This window comes from Aulonocara sp. 'chitande type north' Nkhata Bay, linkage group LG4 (assembly GCF_057382095.1).
Source record: "Aulonocara sp. 'chitande type north' Nkhata Bay isolate Kocher_YH1m ecotype deep benthic linkage group LG4, A_spYH_male_GT1.1, whole genome shotgun sequence".
Lineage (NCBI taxonomy): Eukaryota > Metazoa > Chordata > Actinopteri > Cichliformes > Cichlidae > Aulonocara > Aulonocara sp. 'chitande type north' Nkhata Bay.
The window spans coordinates 7,378,659-7,397,324 of NC_141347.1; the positions used below are offsets into that span (position 1 = coordinate 7,378,659).

General features: G+C 43.3%; 1 protein-coding gene across 3 annotated transcripts in view; it reads right to left on the reverse strand.

Moving 5' to 3' along the window:
• kcnc3a (potassium voltage-gated channel, Shaw-related subfamily, member 3a) overlaps positions 1-18,666 on the reverse strand; it is a 90,950-nt gene that overhangs the window by 54,486 nt on the left and 17,798 nt on the right. For all 3 annotated transcript variants that reach the window (XR_015128732.1, XR_015128731.1, XM_086288188.1), the window contains exon 2: positions 8,219-8,350. Coding sequence is in view for 1 of the 3 variants with exons in the window: in XM_086288188.1 (XP_086144314.1) it covers positions 8,219-8,350 (132 nt within the window). In the remaining 2 variants the exon portion in view is untranslated. The remainder of the gene's footprint in view (positions 1-8,218; positions 8,351-18,666) is intronic.

Below are 18,666 nucleotides of genomic sequence, written 5' to 3' on the forward strand. Positions count from 1 at the left end.
GAAAGAACAACGTAGCATCATCAGCTGCAACAAAGGGTGAAATGATTAAATGTGGATTTTGAAACATTAGGTCTCTTTCTTAGTAAATGATTTAATAACAGATCAACATATTGATTTTTCTCTGCCTTGAAGCAGCAGCTGCAGAGTGGAAGCAGTTTTTTACACCAGCTTTTTAATCAAGCAAAGATCCAGACAGAGTTTTACTTCACCCTAACCTGAGAACCCAAAGAGCTTCGTTTTTTCTTGTTACCTATCGTTCACCTGGTATTACTGACACTCACCGTCTGATTTCTTAGAGTTTTAATCTGATTTAGTGGCCAGTTCAGATGAAGCAGTTATAGTGCTTTTTGCTGAAAACAACAGTGTTTAATCCGTTATTTGACCCGTGGCTTTACAAAATGTAAATGAGCACACACATTACTTTAATCAAGCTCATATGTCACACACTGTAAAAGAATTGTAATTTCATAATTTAACACTGTTACAGAATTTTCCTGTTAATACATCAAAACTCAATAAAATTACAAAATAAATAGTCTGTAAACTAAAATGTCTTTTTGTAAAATAACATGAATAATAATCATTATTTCTATATTTTCCTACACAAAATGTATTTATTTTTACACACAAAACATATGTAAAAATGCAGCCGCAAATTTAACATAATTTTATTTAAAAGATAAAACTGTTTAATTCTAGGTTTATGCAGCAAATATAGCTCTAAAATTTGATGTGCAGAGTGTAAAATGATGCAAACAAATTAAAGTATAAATAAAAATTGTGGATTATGGGCAATTTTACAAGGGTACTGTGTGGAATAAGAAGGTGAAGACTTTTGTTAAACAGCCAGCACAAGAGAAAATTCAGCAGAGTAAAATGGACCATTTATAGCTTCGTCCGAAGGACAGCAAATGGACCTTAAAAAAGCATCTAGTGTTTACATTCAGGTAGGTACTGTGGAGACCGGGAAATTCTAACATTGTTGTAAAAACATCAATAATAACTTTGAGGCAGGAAAAACGAACAGTCACAGTCTGCAGCACAACTGGATACGCTGCATCTGCAAGGCCAGTATCGGCCAGTATACTCAAGCTAACTGGTAATAGCTTACTAATATAAAAAAAACTGTCTATATTCCACCTTGGCACTAAATCTTCATGACTAGTCTTCCAGGCATTATTAAAATTTTGAAACGTCCCTCTCTTGATATTAAGACAAGAATAGAGTTTCTAGCAAAGGTAAGGGCTGAGGTGATGCTAGCCGTTTAGCTTTTCAGCTACCTGCACATAATAGTTAGCGTTCAGCACTCAATAGATTGATCCATTCAGGTGTCACCTGTTGTTCCTTCTATCAGCGGATTCATTTTAAAGCTGTTGGTGTCGTGGGGTAGTGGAAAGGGGAGACTTGAAACTAACAGGTTCCAAGTCTCACTTAAAAACTTGCAGCATGTTGAAATGTCTTGTTTACTGTCAGCATCAGTTTCTATTTTCTGTGTTACAATGTAAGACTTTAAAGGGATAGATATGAAAAGTACTGCAGTTAATGTAGTCTGGATGATAGACCCAGTGTTCCCTTCATGTGGACCTTCGGTGTTTATTATTATCCTTACTTTTTGCTAGTCTTCTGTGTCTTGCATTTAATTTTGCTTCCTTTGTTCTATTTCAGGTCATTCTTTAACATCCTCTCATGTGCTCCCTGTTCTTCACAAAGTTTGGATTTTGCTGTTTAATTTTTCCCTCTGTGGATCTTCTGCATCCGAACTAAAGGTTTGTTTTCAGCTTCACCTGCTGGTGTCTAAGTGCTGCATGTTCATGCCTCTCATTCCACACTTCATGACAAATCACAAATGTATATACTGTTACACAATAAAATGCAGTCAATACCTCTGTTCCTCATCTTTTATTATTAAGATGTAATATTATTACATATATAGTACGACTGCACATATACAGTTGATATAATCACAAATGAACAGTAGATTTCTGTGTGTTTGATAGCAGGTACTAGTGTGATGACTAGAGGCTGAATCCATTCAGGGCATTTTCCTCATATGGTGTGGGTCCAGTCTCTGGATCTCCTTAAAGGGATGGATCCCACAAATTAGTACTGAGCAACATGCCAGTGTGTAACTTCATGCATTTTCAGATACTGCTATAATAGTATAAATATCTGCTTCAGCTTTTTAAGGGGTTTCAGGACCATCGGGAGCCATTTTGGGCTTTATTGAGAGGAGACCACTGCTCACACTTCTTAGTAGTAAACGGTGATGAAGAGGAGCAATGGCACTAACATGTTAGAGCGAGAGAGAGGGGAAGCTGTCCTTTAAATAGAATCCAAGAGTGTGTGTGTTAGTCATATGATGTGAAGAGAGGGAGCCATGTTATGAGCTGACTGCTTGAACTAGTTCAGACTTCATTCAGTGATTAGATCATTATCACACTGGCACATACGCAGGTGTTACATGTGGTTAAAATCATCTCAATGCATTAAGTTTACACATTTCAGATAAATATAGTCTATTACTGTTATTTTCTGTAGCCCACATAATTGAACATTTCAGTTACATAAAACATGTAAAGCTTGATGTTATGTACTGTACAGCCTGTATAATAGATAAGTATGTAGCCCATCAAATCCAGAGGACAGCATTGTTTCAGCAGAAAAACTGAAAACTTTGAGCATTCATCAAAACTCAAAGTTCTTATTGGACAACGAGATGAAGGCGTGAACATTACCCATATATGCTCTCTGGACTGGACTGAAACGCCTGGTGGCAAGATCTCTCAAACTGTGGTACGCAGGAAGTCTCCTACATATATTTAATTCTTAACCACAAGATCACTGAAATTGAGTTTGAACTATGTTTTTGTTCTTCTTGATAAAGAAGGACAAAAACTTAAATCAGCCATGAGATTACAAGCTTACCAGGTGTAAGGTAAAAGGGTTGACAAAGCTACCAGCACCAGTGACGGTGACGACTTAGCAGTCATACCTGATGCCAGCAAACGGCACACAACGGTGAGTTACATCAGGTTTGGATTCTTCTGGAAGGGGACAGAGGATGATGTGCATTGATGAAGATTCTTAGAATATTCTTTTCTTTTCTTGGGTTGAATTATTATTCTTAGTAATAAATGCATGAAACCATCACGTCCTACGACCGAGCACACAGTGCTGAAAGGCAAACCAGCAAAGTCAGCCATATAGATATATGCTACACCCAATGCCAAAGCACAATGAGCTTCATATTGTGTCTTTCTCCACACAGCTAAAGCTGGTACGCCACACGTCACTGGGAAACAGCTGTGTCTGCCACCAGCCAGAGTTAACAGACATCATGTACTGCAGGCTGCCTAACAGATTAACTTGATGCCTCTTTGCAACAACTTACTGTTGCTGCAAACAGCAGTCAGACCAAATGAACTTAAGAACATACCGACTGAGAACATTAAGCGCATTTGTTATTTTCCTATTCAGCTCAATAAGACTACAGATATTGCAAAAATGGATATGAAGATCAAAGCGCAGCTCAGAGGACCTTTTGGTCCATACAGAAGTAAGATGGCTTTCAAGGGGATGATCCGTTCAAGTCTTTTTAAATAGGACAGAGATGTGCAGATGTTCTTACAGGGCAAAAACTTCCCTTTATTCGATGTTTTTGAAGACTTTCTGTGACTCGGCCAGCTAACATACCAGTCGGACATTTTTTCTCATTTAAAAGAACCGAACTTGGGGCTACAGGGAGTGTCCCTCACTGCTTTTGATGTGCAGAACAACAACAAACACGCCTTTTATTCCAAATAAAGATGCTGATGCTTCAAAGATGGCGCCGGTGTACGTGGCTGCTCGTCTGTCGCTGTCAGTTTTGTTTGTTTTTATATTGCTCCTGTCGTGTGTCACTCAAGAAATCGGGTCATTACTGGTGTACGATCGCCAATCGCTTCGGAACCTCCGAAGTTCTGGACAAAATACAGCTCCATTTTCTAACGGAGGTCAGAATTCATGGTGTCCGTTGCTGTCACATATCCCAACTTGCCCATGCCGTGCAGTCATGCTACCTCCCCGGCGAAGACGTCGGGGTAGGCGCAGTGGTCGGCTGGTTAAACTCAAGATCTCTTTAGCACACCATCCCACTACCGTCAAAGGAATACAGAGATTATTTCCTGGAGTTTTTGTGCACCGACGTTTCCTGGACCCCGTGGGTTCCTGCCTCATCCCCGTGGTCTGCCAGGATGATGCGCCGCTCCTCCGTGACCCCTGTCCCCCTCGGCTCAACGTGCGCCGGGCGAACGTCCGCAATCTGAGGCCGCCGTGTCGGACTCCCTGTGCCGCTGGGCTTTTACCTCATCCCCGGCTCCTGTCAGGATTGGGCTGGTAAACGCCAGATCGCTGGTGAACAAATCTTTTATTCTGAATGAGTTATTCACCTCCTGGAAACTAGACTTCATGTGTGTCACGGAGACTTGGCTTAACACTGGTGAGTCCAGTATTTTATCCGAACTTTTACCAGCGGGTTGTTCCTATTTTAACACACCAAGGACATCAGGGAGAGGAGGAGGTACGGCGGTTGTTTTTAAAAAGGATTTTAAATGTAAACAGTGTGTTTTACAGCCCTCGTCTTCCAGTTCTGAGCTCACGTGTTTTGAAGTCAGTCGCTCTAACTCTGTGCTCTTTGCTGTTATTTATCGTCCCCCTAAATACAATAAGAATTTCATTAATGACTTTTCAGAATTTCTAGCTGGGATTATGCCCAACTATGATCATGTTCTTATTGTGGGAGATTTTAATATCCATGTCCGCTGTCCTGATAAACCTCTGGTGAAGGAGTTTTTAAGCCTCATTGACTCTTTTAATCTGGTCCAGCCCGTACCTGGTCCCACACATGAACACGGACACACACTAGACCTGGTCTTGTCACACAGTCTACCTGTGTCTAATGTGGAAGTGACTGACACTGCTTTCCATATGGCTGTATTATTTGATGTTGTGTTTTCACGTACTACAGCTCAAACCGGTGCTCCTGTTCACCGCTGTCGGATTATTAACCCTTCCACTGCTGCCCAGTTCTCCTCTGCTTTTAACCAGCTGTCTATCCCTGCCGATCGTACTCCCTTGGACACAGAGGACCTCAGCTCCTGGTTTCAATCTTCTTGCCTAACCATTCTGGACTCTGTGGCACCATTAATAACCAGGCAGCCCAAGGCTAAAACGGACCCTTGGTTTAATGACGCCACTCGGGCTGTGAGGAGGGAGTGTCGTAGAGCTGAACGCAGATGGAAGAGGGACAAACTGCAGGTGTCTCTGCAAATCCTAAAGGACTGCTGGCGCCTCTATCAGGATACGGTCAAAGAGGCTAAAAGAAAATACTTCTCTAAGATCATTTCCTCCAACAGTCACAATCCACGTGTTATTTAACTCTACTGACTCAGTCTTAAATGCTCCACAAAGTGGCTGCTTGGAGGCCTCTCATAAACTAATGATTTTATGTGTTTTTTCATTGAGAAGGTTGCAGCCACGCGGGCTCTCATTTCTTCCCCTGAGTCTGACCCCTCTGTCTCGATCCCTTGCTCTGCTGTTTTTAACCAGTTTGAGCCTGTGTCTCTTTCTTATTTAGAGGATGTGGTCGGCCACCTGAGGCCCTCTGGTTCCCCAAATGATCCTGTCCCACCACAATTTTTTAAGGAGATTTTTCCTAGCATAGGCCAGGCTGTTCTTAGTGTTATAAACAGCAGTTTAATATCTGGTGTAGTCCCTGCTAATTTTAAGCATGCGGTAGTACAACCCTTGCTTAAGAAACCTGCCCTGGACCACACTGTGTTGGCTAACTACAGACCTATCTCCAAGTTGTCTTTTATGTAAAATCTTAGAGAAAATTGTACATTGCCAATTGATGGATTTTTTAAATGAGAATGGTGTCCTGGAGGTCTTCCAATCAGGTTTTAAAAACTTGCATAGCACGGAGTCAGCACTCTTAAAGGTTTTTAATGATGTCCTCCTTACCTGTGACTCTGGCAATCATGATGTTCTTGACCTAACAGCTGCCTTTGACACTGTAGACCACAACATTTTACTGTCTCGCTTGCACCATCTTGCAGACATTCGTGGTACTGCTTTGAAATGGTTTAGGTCTTATCTTTGTGACAGAACTTTTAGTGTTAACTTTTTAGGGTATGAGTCTTCCTCTGCCACTTTTCAGTCTGGGGTCCCGCATGGCTCAATTTTAGGGCCTCTGCTTTTTTCATTATATTTACAGCCCCTGGGAACCATCCTCTGAAGGCATGGAATATCCTTCCACTGCTATGCTGACGACTGTCAGATCTATCTGCCTCTGAAGCAGAACGATACCTTCTCTATTAAGCCACTTTTAGCATCTCTAGAAGACATTAAATCTTGGATGTCCCTAAACTTTCTAAGATGCAATTCCAGCAAAACTGAGGTCATTCTGTTTGGTCCTAGCGGACCTTGTGAACCCTCCGCTATTGATTTGGGACCCCTGGCAGAGTATTTTAAATCTGTTGTTACAAACCTGGGTTTTAAGATGGACAGTGATTTTAAATTAGATAGTCAAATTAGGGCTACTGTCAAGTCCCGTTTTTATCATCTAAGGCGCTTGGCAAAGATAAGACCTATTTTATCCAGGCCGCATCTTGAAACAGTAATCCATGCTTTTATTTCATGTCGTTTAGATTTCTGTAATGCACTATATTGTGGAGTTAGTCAGCATCTTCTCTCTCGTCTGCAGCTGGTCCAAAATTCTGCTGCACGACCTTTAACCAGAACTCGTAAAAGAGAGCACATAACTCCCGTCCTGGCTTCACTCCATTGGCTGCCTGTATATCTTAGAGTTCATTTTAAAATTCTCATGTTTGTGTTTAAATGTTTAAATGGTCTTGCCCCAACTTACCTCTCTGAGCTTCTGCATCCTTACTCACCCCCCAGGTCTCTCAGGTCAGCTGACAAGCTGCTCCTGGAGGTACCCAGGTCCAAGAGGAAGCTCAGAGGGGGCGGGGCTTTCTCTATTGTTGCTCCTAATCTGTGGAACAATCCTCCCCAGCACATTAGAGAGGCCCCTTCACTTTTAAAACACGTCTTAAAACCCATTTTTACTCTTTGGCTTATGACACAGTCTGACCCTGATTTTATTGTTTTAATCGAATGTGCTGATTTTATTGTTTTAAATGTGTTTTTTTTTATATATATATATATATATTTTTTTTTTTTTTTACTTATCTTATATTATTATTACTATTTTTCTCATTTTTTTTTAACATGCTCAATGTATCATGTTTGGCATGTCAAGTGTACAGCACTTTGTGTTCAGCTGGTGGCTGATCTGAAAGCGCTATATAAATACTGTAAATTGCTTGCTTGCTTGCTAAAGGTCAAGACAGGCGATGTTTCAGGTTTCCCCAGTTTGGAGCTTCCTGTCTGACAACAACCTGATCCTCACTGCCAGAGACAGCATCATTGTGCACCTTGTCTCTCTCAGACAGTTCAGTGAATATTTCCCAGTGACAGCAGAAGTGAGAAACCCATTCAGCCTCGAAGCATGCCCAAAGAGCAGGAGGGTTTAAGAGAACTATCTTGTGATGAGACACTGAAGTTTGCTTTCAGAAATCAGACGTTTTTGACATTTTTGACTCTTAGACAAGGCCATGCACTTCCATTGGTGACCACATATTCATGCAAGAAAGGTTTCTCTTCATATGCTAGAATACAGAAGCAGGTTGTGTGAGGCTGAAGCTGACCTTCCTTGATCCAAACATCACAGAGCAGTGTTACAGAGCCATTCACACACGAGGAGTGTAGGCTATGTTGCCAATGACTAAATGCTAATGTTTTGCATGGCATGGAGCTGTTATTATTAATATTCCCACCTGCTGCGTGTGTGAATGCAGTATCAGAGCTGTTAGCCCCCTTTGCTGCGAGTGTTTCAATGCAGTTACTATTGTCACTTGTCACACCCTGACTATGTGAGTGTGTCAATGCCATGCAGTTAATACTGTTTGAGTCAAATACAGCTGTGGCTGCTGATGGCAGTCAGTAATAGCATTTATATAAGACATAACATTGTCCCAACTATGTATGTAGTGAAGTTTTAGGCCGATGCTACTGTATTTTAATATCTGTCACATGACTGGTACTTAAAGAGACATATATTTCCCAAGGCGGTACCTACTGTGGTTAGGCAAAGCGTGTCACTAAAACTTTACTGTACCTCTTCACGTGTCACGTTGCCGACGGTGACATTCTCTGTTTTGTTGTAGATGGTGTTGAAGACTTCATGGGTCTCCAGGCAGAATGTGGAGATGGAGAGCAGGATGAAGAAGAGCGAGGCAAAAGCCACATACTGTAGAGAAACAGTGACAGTAGAAAGAGAACAAGAAAGGTGTTACAGTTTACTCTGTTTTCTCAAACAAAACATCAGGACATTATCACCAACTCACTTTAGTGCACTTCTACCACAGGAGGGGGTGCCAACAACACACTGAAGCCAGTGTGGAGTAATCCTGTCGATTCAGTGCAAAGGTCCTGAGTGGTTCAACATATTTGAGAACACAGTAAGGAAGAAACAAAGGATGCAGAAAGTGCCCCTTCATTAAAGTCGTGTCCAAATTCATGGGCTGCATCCTCCTGAGGACCCGGCCTTCGCGGTCTACGTGGGCCGGGTCCTCAGAAGGTCGGGTAGACCCAAAGTAAACCCCTGTGAAATTGGACGGTCTAGCCTTCAGATTAGCGTCACCGCTGTCTTGGTGGAGTTTAATAAGCTCGGCTGTCTGCTCCTTGCTATCTAAAATATAACAGGACACTGGAGTAAACGCTCGACCGTCTCACACTTCTGTTTAATCAGTTTTCTGTTTGACGTTTATTCAGCTGTCTGAAAACCACCTGGGGGATTAATAAAGTTTTATTTTATCTAATCTAATCTAATCTAATCTAATCTAATCTAATCTAATAACTTTAATCTCAGCCAAACCGATTTACTCACGAACAAATAAAACACTGAAAAAAGCCCAACAATAACATTTTTAGGTTGACTAAGTGACTTATATATCACGTTTAACCTGAGTAGCAAAAGACCGCGGTGATCTGAAAATGATGTGCAGGGAGTTGTGCCGTTCTCGGCGGCTCTAGTGACCCTCGACCTCCCGGCTCGCTATCGAGCTGGTGGGTAGCAGATGTCTCCGAAAACGTCGGAGCACTTTTGCAAGTATGCGATATCTTGATAAACCGAGCAGATATTTGAAGTTTACACGGCTACTTTCTCGCCTGAAAATATGTTAAAAGTTGCTGGAAACTGGAGTTTGGTTGGGCCGCGCTATGAATTCTGGGATGTGGTAGGCCACGATGGACATACCTGGCCCATCCTTCAAATTCGGGGAAAAGGAGGACGCATTTTTCGGCTGCATTCGGAGGAGTCTACGAATTTGCACAGCCTTCGGCGCGTCGCTGTGACGTAATCTGTCTACAAATGCTCCTCAGGAGGATGCAGCCCATGAATTTGGACACCCCTTAAGAATAGATTCTTGATTCATTCCGCTGAGATCATTTCTGATGAGGCTTCAGTTAGTTAGTCAGGTCCTGTGTCACAGCTTCATTTCTTTTCTTGATGAAGGACATGACACACTGTTCATGTGCTGTACATCATTTTTAAAACCTGCCTCCTCAGTCCTCAGTTTTTCAGTGTTTGCAAATTTCTGAAAGACACACTGCATACCATTCCTGTAAAGGATCCATGGTAAGCATTGTGGCTGTACTCAGCTTGCTGCATTTGGTGGTGATCAATTGCCAGCTTATACACTGTGCACAGAGCATAGTCACAAATACTCCTTACAGCCCTCAATTGGATATTTGGTTTTAAAACACACACACACACATCTACACACACACACACACACACACACACACACACACATTTATGTATATATGTCACAGTGTGAATGAGTGGGAAAAGTAATAAGCTCAATGATGGTACTGAGCCATTGTAACATTTTTGTTACATTTTAGTCGTTTTAGAATCAAAGCACATGAAAACCACGTCTACATGTGTTCACATGTCAAACAGCAGCTCTCTGTAGGTCAATGATGAAAGTCAGTAATGTCATGCAGTTGTGCTTTTTCAAACACACACATGTATGTCATTTGTTTGTGTGTGCTCACAACGAATCACTACGTATGTGAGCATTTTCATCTGCTTGCTTTTTCTCAAGTCTGTGCCTCTGCCTTTCAGGTCAGTGATGAAGATGGACAGATGAAGTTTACTTCTAATCCGCAGGGAGCAAATCAAGTCCCACAGCTTATTATCCCGGACTAATTTAACACTGCTATCTACAGCTGCCCTGGATATATACACACACACACACACAGACACACACACATAGAAGAGCGCTTCCATCCCTTCAGAGGAAATCACACTGACTTGCATTCATTTTCTCCCTTAACCATTTTCTCAGCTCTAAAACTTACGCTAACCGTAAACCACCTTCAAAAGGATTCACACTTTCCAGTGTTCAGTAACATGGATGCTGGATCAGCCTGTGTCAGTCACCCTGTATTGTCATTGTCAACAAAACCATTTTACTTGGAGAGCAGACTCACTCAGCCACCAACGTACAGGAAGAAAGCACATTATAAGATCATTTAAGTCCTGCTGCCAGTAGAACTTAAGCTATAAATTAATTTGCCTGTCCACGTGTGTACACATCAAGCTTGGTCATCCATGTCTTTATAGACGTTGCCTTGCACACTGGTGCACCGTCATGTTGGAACAGAAAGGGGTCATCCCCAAACTGTTCAACTGAGCGTGAAATTGTCCAAGATGTCTTGGTAACCTGAAGGATTAAGTTTCACTGGAACAAAGAGACTGAGCCCAACTCCTGAAAAAGATACCCCACACCATTATTCCACCTCCACTAAGTACAGTTTTTCTGCAGCCACCAAACTCATCCATCGAATTGCCGTCTCCACTGTTTCAGAGTCCAGTTTCAATGGGCTTTACACCAGTGCTTTACTCTTGCATTGCACTTGGTGATGTGAGGTTTGGATGCACTTGCCATGAAAAAACAATTGCATCAAGCTTGTAATGCACTGTTTTTGAGCTAATCTGCACACCACATGAAGTTGAATGGTGGGGGAGACTGTAGCGTTTTATTATAGGGACACGTTCTGTGTGAAGGTTCTGTTTTCTTGTTTAGTAAACTTCCTGCCTTTATGACCCTTTTGTGAGCAGGAAGTCACACAAACACACCGGCATTTACACACACACACACACACACACACACACACACACGCACACACACACACTCACGTGCACATGCATGCACATACACACACACACACACACACACACACACACACACACACTCACGTGCACATACACACACACACACACACACACACACACTCACGTGCACATGCATGCACATACACACACACACACACACACACACACACACACACTCACGTGCACATGCATGCACATACACACACACACACACACGCACACACACACACTCACGTGCACATGCATGCACATACACACACACGAGCATACATACACATGCACACTCAATGCCTTAGGGTTTATGACGCACCATAGGGGGTGTTACAATGGGTGTTTGTGTAAACTCTGTGTCACAGAAATGAAAGGCTACTGTGGGGTGATGGTTCTTCGAAGTGGTCTGACACCGAGGGCAGAAGGGCTGCTCTGAGGTCCTTCCCTTGCTAGCAAGTAAAATCAATCGATCGCTGTTCGTCTTGCTTCGTTAAGGGTAATAAGTCTCTAAACCAGCGGGGCCTGTGGAAGCGCAGACTCAGCACAGGTCTTTACTGATTGCTTCTGCAGAAAGTTGGTGGCCTCTGACCTCTATAGCTCAGCATATGCTGATCTCACTCTGTGCCCCTCTGTGGCCTACCACTTTATGGCTCCCATACCCAACCACGTCCTCTTTGATATAATATCACTGTGAAATCCTGGGAAATTTCACGACTGTTTGCACAGGAGGCATCCTATCACTCAGGCTGGTGAGTGAGCTCCTTCGAGCGACCCAAATGGAAAAAGGAAATGATTTGGCTGGGCCACTTACACCAAAGTGTAATCGAGCCTGGTTACACCTACAGTATACTCAAGTCCTTTCACTGAAGGAAAACATGCTGCATCATGAAACGAATAATTGACCTGCTTAAGACCCACAGCTTTCCAACAGTCTTGAAGGAGTTCCCAGAGATGCTGAGCACTTTTTGGTCCTTTTGCCTTCACTCTGCGGTCCATCTCATCCCAAACCATCTCCACTGGCTTTAGGTCAGGTGACTGTGGAGGCCAGGCTGTCTGGTCAGCACTCCATCACTCTCTTTGGTCAAATAGCCCTTGCACAGACTGGAGGTGTGTTTGGGGTCATTGTTGAAAACTAAATGATGGGATGGCATGTCGCTGCATGTCCCCCACACCATCACACCTCCTCTTCCCCCATGCTTCACAATGGGAACCATCCATGGACCATATGTTCACCTTTTCTGCAACACACAAAGACACGGCGAGTGGAACCAAAGATCTCAAACGTGAACTCATCAGACCAAAGCACAGATTTCCTCTGGTCCAATGTCCATTCCTTGTGTTTCTTGGTCTAAACAAATCTCTTCTGCTTGTTGCTCTTCCTTAGTCGTGGCTTCTTAGCAGCTATTTGAGATAAAGGTCTGATTCACACAGTCTCCTCTGAACTGTTGACTTGTGATTTCTGAGGCTGGTGACTCGGATGAATGTATCCTCAGCAGCAGAGGGGACTCCTGGTCTTCCTTTCCTGGGGCGTCCTCATGTGAGACAGTTTCATCGTAGTGCTTGATGGTTTTTGTGACTGCACTTGGACACGTTTAGTTCAGACACATCAGAAGTTTTATCAATTTTCCAACTGACTGACCTTCAGTTCTTAAAGTAATGATGGGCTGTCGTTTCTCTTTACTTAGCTGATTGGTTCTTGCTATAATATGAATTCTAACAGTTGTCAAACAGGGCTGTCAGCTGTGTACCAGCCTGACTTCTGCACAGCTGATGCTCCCAACACCATTAAGAACGCAAGAAATTCCACCAATGAACCCTGACAGGCTCACCTGTGAGGTGAAACCATCTCAGGTGACTACATCATGAAGCTCACTTGTCATTCAGTCTAACTTGGCAGGCTGTCTTTGGGAAAGGACATTTTTGAGAGAGAAATTCTTGCAGCTACAGTGAAAGTGAACACTAATCCTGAAATTGTAACTCTGTGATGGCCAAATGAAACCAGTCATTGTGGTTAAACCTGGGACTGCATTTTACAGACTTTCCAAACTGATAGCCGATGATTGCCATAACTGCAGCAGTGATGCAGCAAGAGGGATGTCCTCCCCTACACTGCACAAAAGACACAAACAGTGTCCCCTGTAAGGTGACTTCAGTACAAATAGCCTGGCTGAAGATTTGCATACTGTTTGCTCCCCAGCAGGAGGAGAATACAGCAGTCTGTTGGCTGAGATCCCTCTGCATGCACACACACACATTTGAAGTTTTTCCGACGTGTGTGGCGAGGCCGTGTGGATATGTGTGCTCATGTATGCGACAAAACGAATAGAAGGACATCATGGTAGAGGGTTAGGTGAGAGGCAGGATGCATGTGCTTTGATATCAGTGCTGCAGTGTACTGCTTCTCAGCATACTACAGAAGGTAGAATGTCTGAGCACACCTCCCTCTCTCAAATCCCTTTCTTACTCTCTTGTCAGTTTTCCCATTCGTGCTCATTTATGTTTTTGTTTTCTGAAGCCCTCAATCTGTTTCCCTGCTGTTGACAAGTGATGACATGCAGGGAGTGACAAAAAGGAGTTTTAAGTCTGGTAGGGGTCATTTTTTATGGCCACCGTTTAGGATTTTCTCAAGTTTAATTTTTATTCTTCAAACTTGATCCTGTAATTTGAGCACAAAGCTGAACGCAATGCTTTAAATAAGCGAATGTCTGTAATGCATTTATCTTTATACCTTTGACTCGACACAGGAACAACCAGCTAGCCTGGATCTCTGGTTCACTCTGCAGTTAAATTGTGATTTATGATGCGTTTCATCTGGACAGAAACTACAGGAACAATATCACATTTATATTTTAGAGAAATGTTTCATCTCTGTTCAAAACCTGAGATCTTGTTAATGAGTACTGGGCGGATCGATAAACCGTAGTCAACCAAGAAACGAGAAACGTAGCTTGTGTTTTTGTAAAAGATGACTGTTACTGCCAACCAATCATTAAGCAGGTTTGTACTAGACTAGTAAGTTTGTAGGTTTTTTCCCTTATTGTCCACGTCTGGGATCTGACTCCACTCGCACCTTGTAGTTCTTCTATTTCATGATTTCCTTCCAGCGATGCCCAAAAATGTAAATTCTGTCTGAAAGGGTAAACCTAAAAGTGAACTTAACTTTAATCCACACCAGGCTGCACTTCACCTGTTGGTGTTTTTAAAAGGTTAAGTTGGTCGTATTGAATTTGCAGTACATATTAAACACTGTTCCTCAGTGCACGGCGTCACACAGGTTCCTGAATGAAGGACCCTCTACTTTGTCTCCCTCCCTTCAGATTTCACCCTCTCGCCTTTCCTCCCCTGTCGGAGACAAACAGCACATCTTACAACAACTGCAGCCAACCAGCTGATCTTTGCGCAAACCTCTCAAATCACTCCTGATACTAATTGCTCTCCAGTCAGCAGCAGACGCATATGTAAGCAAAGCTACACTGCACTGACTCAGTGAGAAGGGGGCGATGAGGCCGGGAACACCATCAATCAGATTCTTTTAGAGGGGAAACAAAGCAGACTTGACATATTTCCATTATAAAGCAATGGATTAAATCCCCTCAGAAGATAGATTCCCAAGAAAAGATCCATTCAGTTGGGATGTGCACAGGTGGTGTACACTCATGTAAAAACTACCACCAGAGTACAATAACCGACAAAGCGTTTCCTGGCATATTAATTGGTTGGTAACAAATCATCATTTGTCAGTTGTCTTTGACTGACTACGCAGTGTCATCTGCAAGATCACAGGTTTAAAATATACATTTGATTATGTTCCTGTAATTTCTGTCCTTGTCCAGACGAAACATAGAGAGCAGGATAGGTAGTTCAAATCTATTGCAGAGCCTAGAGCTGCATACTGTGCTATAATGACATGCTCCAATGATTATCCAAGGTACAGTGAAACAGGAAAGCAGTAGGAGGAAGGGTAGTTACAATGTCATGTGGCTCCGCCGCCCATCTGTACACTGGCTGCAGTACTAAAACAGCATAGAGTCATATCACAAACCAGCTAAATGTGTGATGGTTTCCACTCTGAACTGGTCAGTTACATAATCCAAAACGGGACTTGTCTGAGTAGATTTTACCAAGAAGATTCGTTAGTAATCAAACAATCTCAGTCGAGTTAAAAGTTAAGCCAAAAACAAAGTAAAAAACGATAAGATTGAAACGTCGGTATGCTTGTTCTCCTTCCTCTGTCCCCTGCTGCTCTGCTGAAGTGTTACTGCTACAAGCTGCAGACTGCTGCAGTGCCTCACTCAATGCAGAAGCAACTCCGATATACTAAGTAGAAATGACGGAGGTCTGCCAAATAGTGCCCCAGGCTGCCAAATCACAGAGCGGGACAAAATGACTGCAGGCAGAAAGTGAACACAGCACACACATGAAGGATAGAACAGACCAGTGGTCTATATTCCTGTATGAATTATTCACCAACATAACATCTTGTCTTGTTTCTATTACGCAATGCCAAAAATGTTATTCAGGTTTCATTACACTGGAAAGCTTTGATGAGGAGTTTCTCTATGCAGTTGGGACAAAGTGTCACCTTTGAGTGAATTTCAGCTGAAATGAGGTTAAATGGCACATCGTCACCTTTTATAGTTCATGTGACCATAAACACTTTTATATATCCAGCAAACACAAAGTATTATCAGTATTTGGAATTTTGAAGTCTAAATAAAAGCCCAGTGAGAAAAAAAGTAGTTGAGTTGCTGGGTCCTTTGTCACAGTGAAACCTGCAACCAGACTTCCTTTGAGGATAGACCCAGGCGGTCTAGAATCGCCCAGCGTTCCTCTAAGGAAAGAGATCCTTCAGCAGACAGATCTGACCTCTGTCTTGATGGAGCATTCACAGCCTGACATGTTACCTCAACATTCACCTCTCTGCATTTGTTCAGGAGTTGGCTGAGATAATACAAATGGGAGTAATAGAAGAGTCACTTGCATGTGGTGTAGCCCCATAGTTCTTGTGGTGAAGAAAGATGGATCTATGCGGCTCTGTGTTGACTACCGCAGAGTGAGTGAGTGGTCGCAGGGCCTACCCCATGCTCGTGGAACAGATTGCCACCGCTCGTTTTCACAGCACTCATCAGTTTTGGACTCATGGACCAAGTGCTGCATCCACACACTACATACAGTGGGGCAAAAAAGTATTTAGTCAGCCACCGATTGTGCAAGTTCCCCCACTTAAAATGATGACAGAGGTCAGTAATTTGCACCAGAGGTACACTTCAACTGTGAGAGACAGAATGTGAAAAAAAATCCATGAATCCACATGGTAGGATTTGTAAAGAATTTATTCGTAAATCAGGGTGGAAAATAAGTATTTGGTCACCTCAAACAAGGAAAATCTCTGGCTCTCACAGACCTGTAACGTCTTCTGTAAGAAGCTTTTCTGTCCCCCACTCGTTACCTGTATGAATGGCACCTGTTTGAACTCATCATCTGTATAAAAGACACCTGTCCACAGCCTCAAACAGTCAGACTCCAAACTCCGCCATGGCCAAGACCAAAGAGCTTTCGAAGGACACCAGGAAAAGTATTGTAGACCTGCACCAGACTGGGAAGAGTGAATCTACAATAGGCAAGCAGCTTGGTGTGAAAAAATCAACTGTGGGAGCAATCATCAGAAAATGGAAGACATACAAGACCACTGATAATCTCCCTCCATCTGGGGCTCCACGCAAGATCTCATCCCGTGGGGTCAAAATGATCATGAGAACGGTGAGCAAAGATCCCAGAACCACACGGGGGGACCTGGTGAATGACCTGCAGAGAGCTGGGACCAAAGTAACAAAGGTCACCATCAGTAACACACTACAACGGCAGGGAATCAAATCCCGCAGTGCCAGACGTGTTCCGCTGCTGAAGCCAGTGCATGTCCAGGCCCGTCTGAAGTTTGCCAGAGAGCACATGGATGATACAGCAGAGGATTGGGAGAATGTCATGTGGTCAGATGAAACCAAAGTAGAACTTTTTGGTATAAACTCAACTCGTCGTGTTTGGAGGAAGAAGAATACTGAGTTGCATCCCAAGAACACCATACCTACTGTGAAGCATGGGGGTGGAAACATCATGCTATGGGGCTGTTTTTCTGCCAAGGGGACAGGACGACTGATCCGTGTTAAGGACAGAATGAATGGGGCCATGTATCGTGAGATTTTGAGCCAAAACCTCCTTCCATCAGTGAGAACTTTGAAGATGAAACGAGGCTGGGTCTTCCAACATGACAATGATCCAAAACACACCGCCCGGGCAACAAAGGAGTGGCTCCGTAAGAAGCATTTGAAAGTCCTGGAGTGGCCTAGCCAGTCTCCAGACCTCAACCCCATAGAAAATCTGTGGCGGGAGTTGAAAGTCCGTGTTGCTCGGCGACAGCCCCAAAACATCACTGCTCTCGAGAAGATCTGCATGGAGGAATGGGCCAAAATACCAGCTACTGTGTGTGCAAACCTGGTAAAGACCTATAGTAAACGTTTGACCTCTGTTATTGCCAACAAAGGTTATGTTACAAAGTATTGAGTTGTATTTTTGTTATTGACCAAATACTTATTTTCCACCCTGATTTACGAATAAATTCTTTACAAATCCTACCATGTGGATTCATGGATTTTTTTTTCACATTCTGTCTCTCACAGTTGAAGTGTACCTCTGGTGCAAATTACTGACCTCTGTCATCATTTTAGGTGGGGGAACTTGCACAATCGGTGGCTGACTAAATACTTTTTTGCCCCACTGTATGCTGCCACCTACTTGGATGATGTCATCATCCATACTGACACCTGGACGAAGCATGTGCAGCAGGTTGCCGCGGTCTTACAATGTTTAAGGTCGGCAGGGCTCACGGTTAACCCGAAGGAGTTGATGGAGGGCGGTACAGTACCTGGAGTACCACTGGGGAGGTGGGCAGGTGTGCTCTCAGATGGACAAGACAGCAGCCATCGCATCCTGCCTGCGTAAAATCTTAGGATAAAGGATTCACCCTGGTTAAGTTGGGCAACGGGGGCATGTGGGGGTGGCTCAGCTGCAGAGGAAGGATGGGGCTGCAGGTTCAGGGGGCAGTGCCTGGGTTGAATGGTCGACAGCTTGTAACCATTATTTAATCATGCCACTCCTATTCAAGGAGCATGCTGGGACTCTGAGAATGTGGATAATCAGACAGTAGAAACAGCTGGATGTGTGCTGAAAAGCTGGAACTACAAAAAACACTAAGGTGTGTGTGTGTGTGTGTGTGTGTGTGTGTGTGTGTGTGTGTGTGTGTGTGTGTGTGTGTGTGGGATGGAGACAGAGAAAGCAGAAATAACAGCATGATCCGTAGAGTTGTCGGGTCTCTTGTTCACAGTGGTGTACCACAG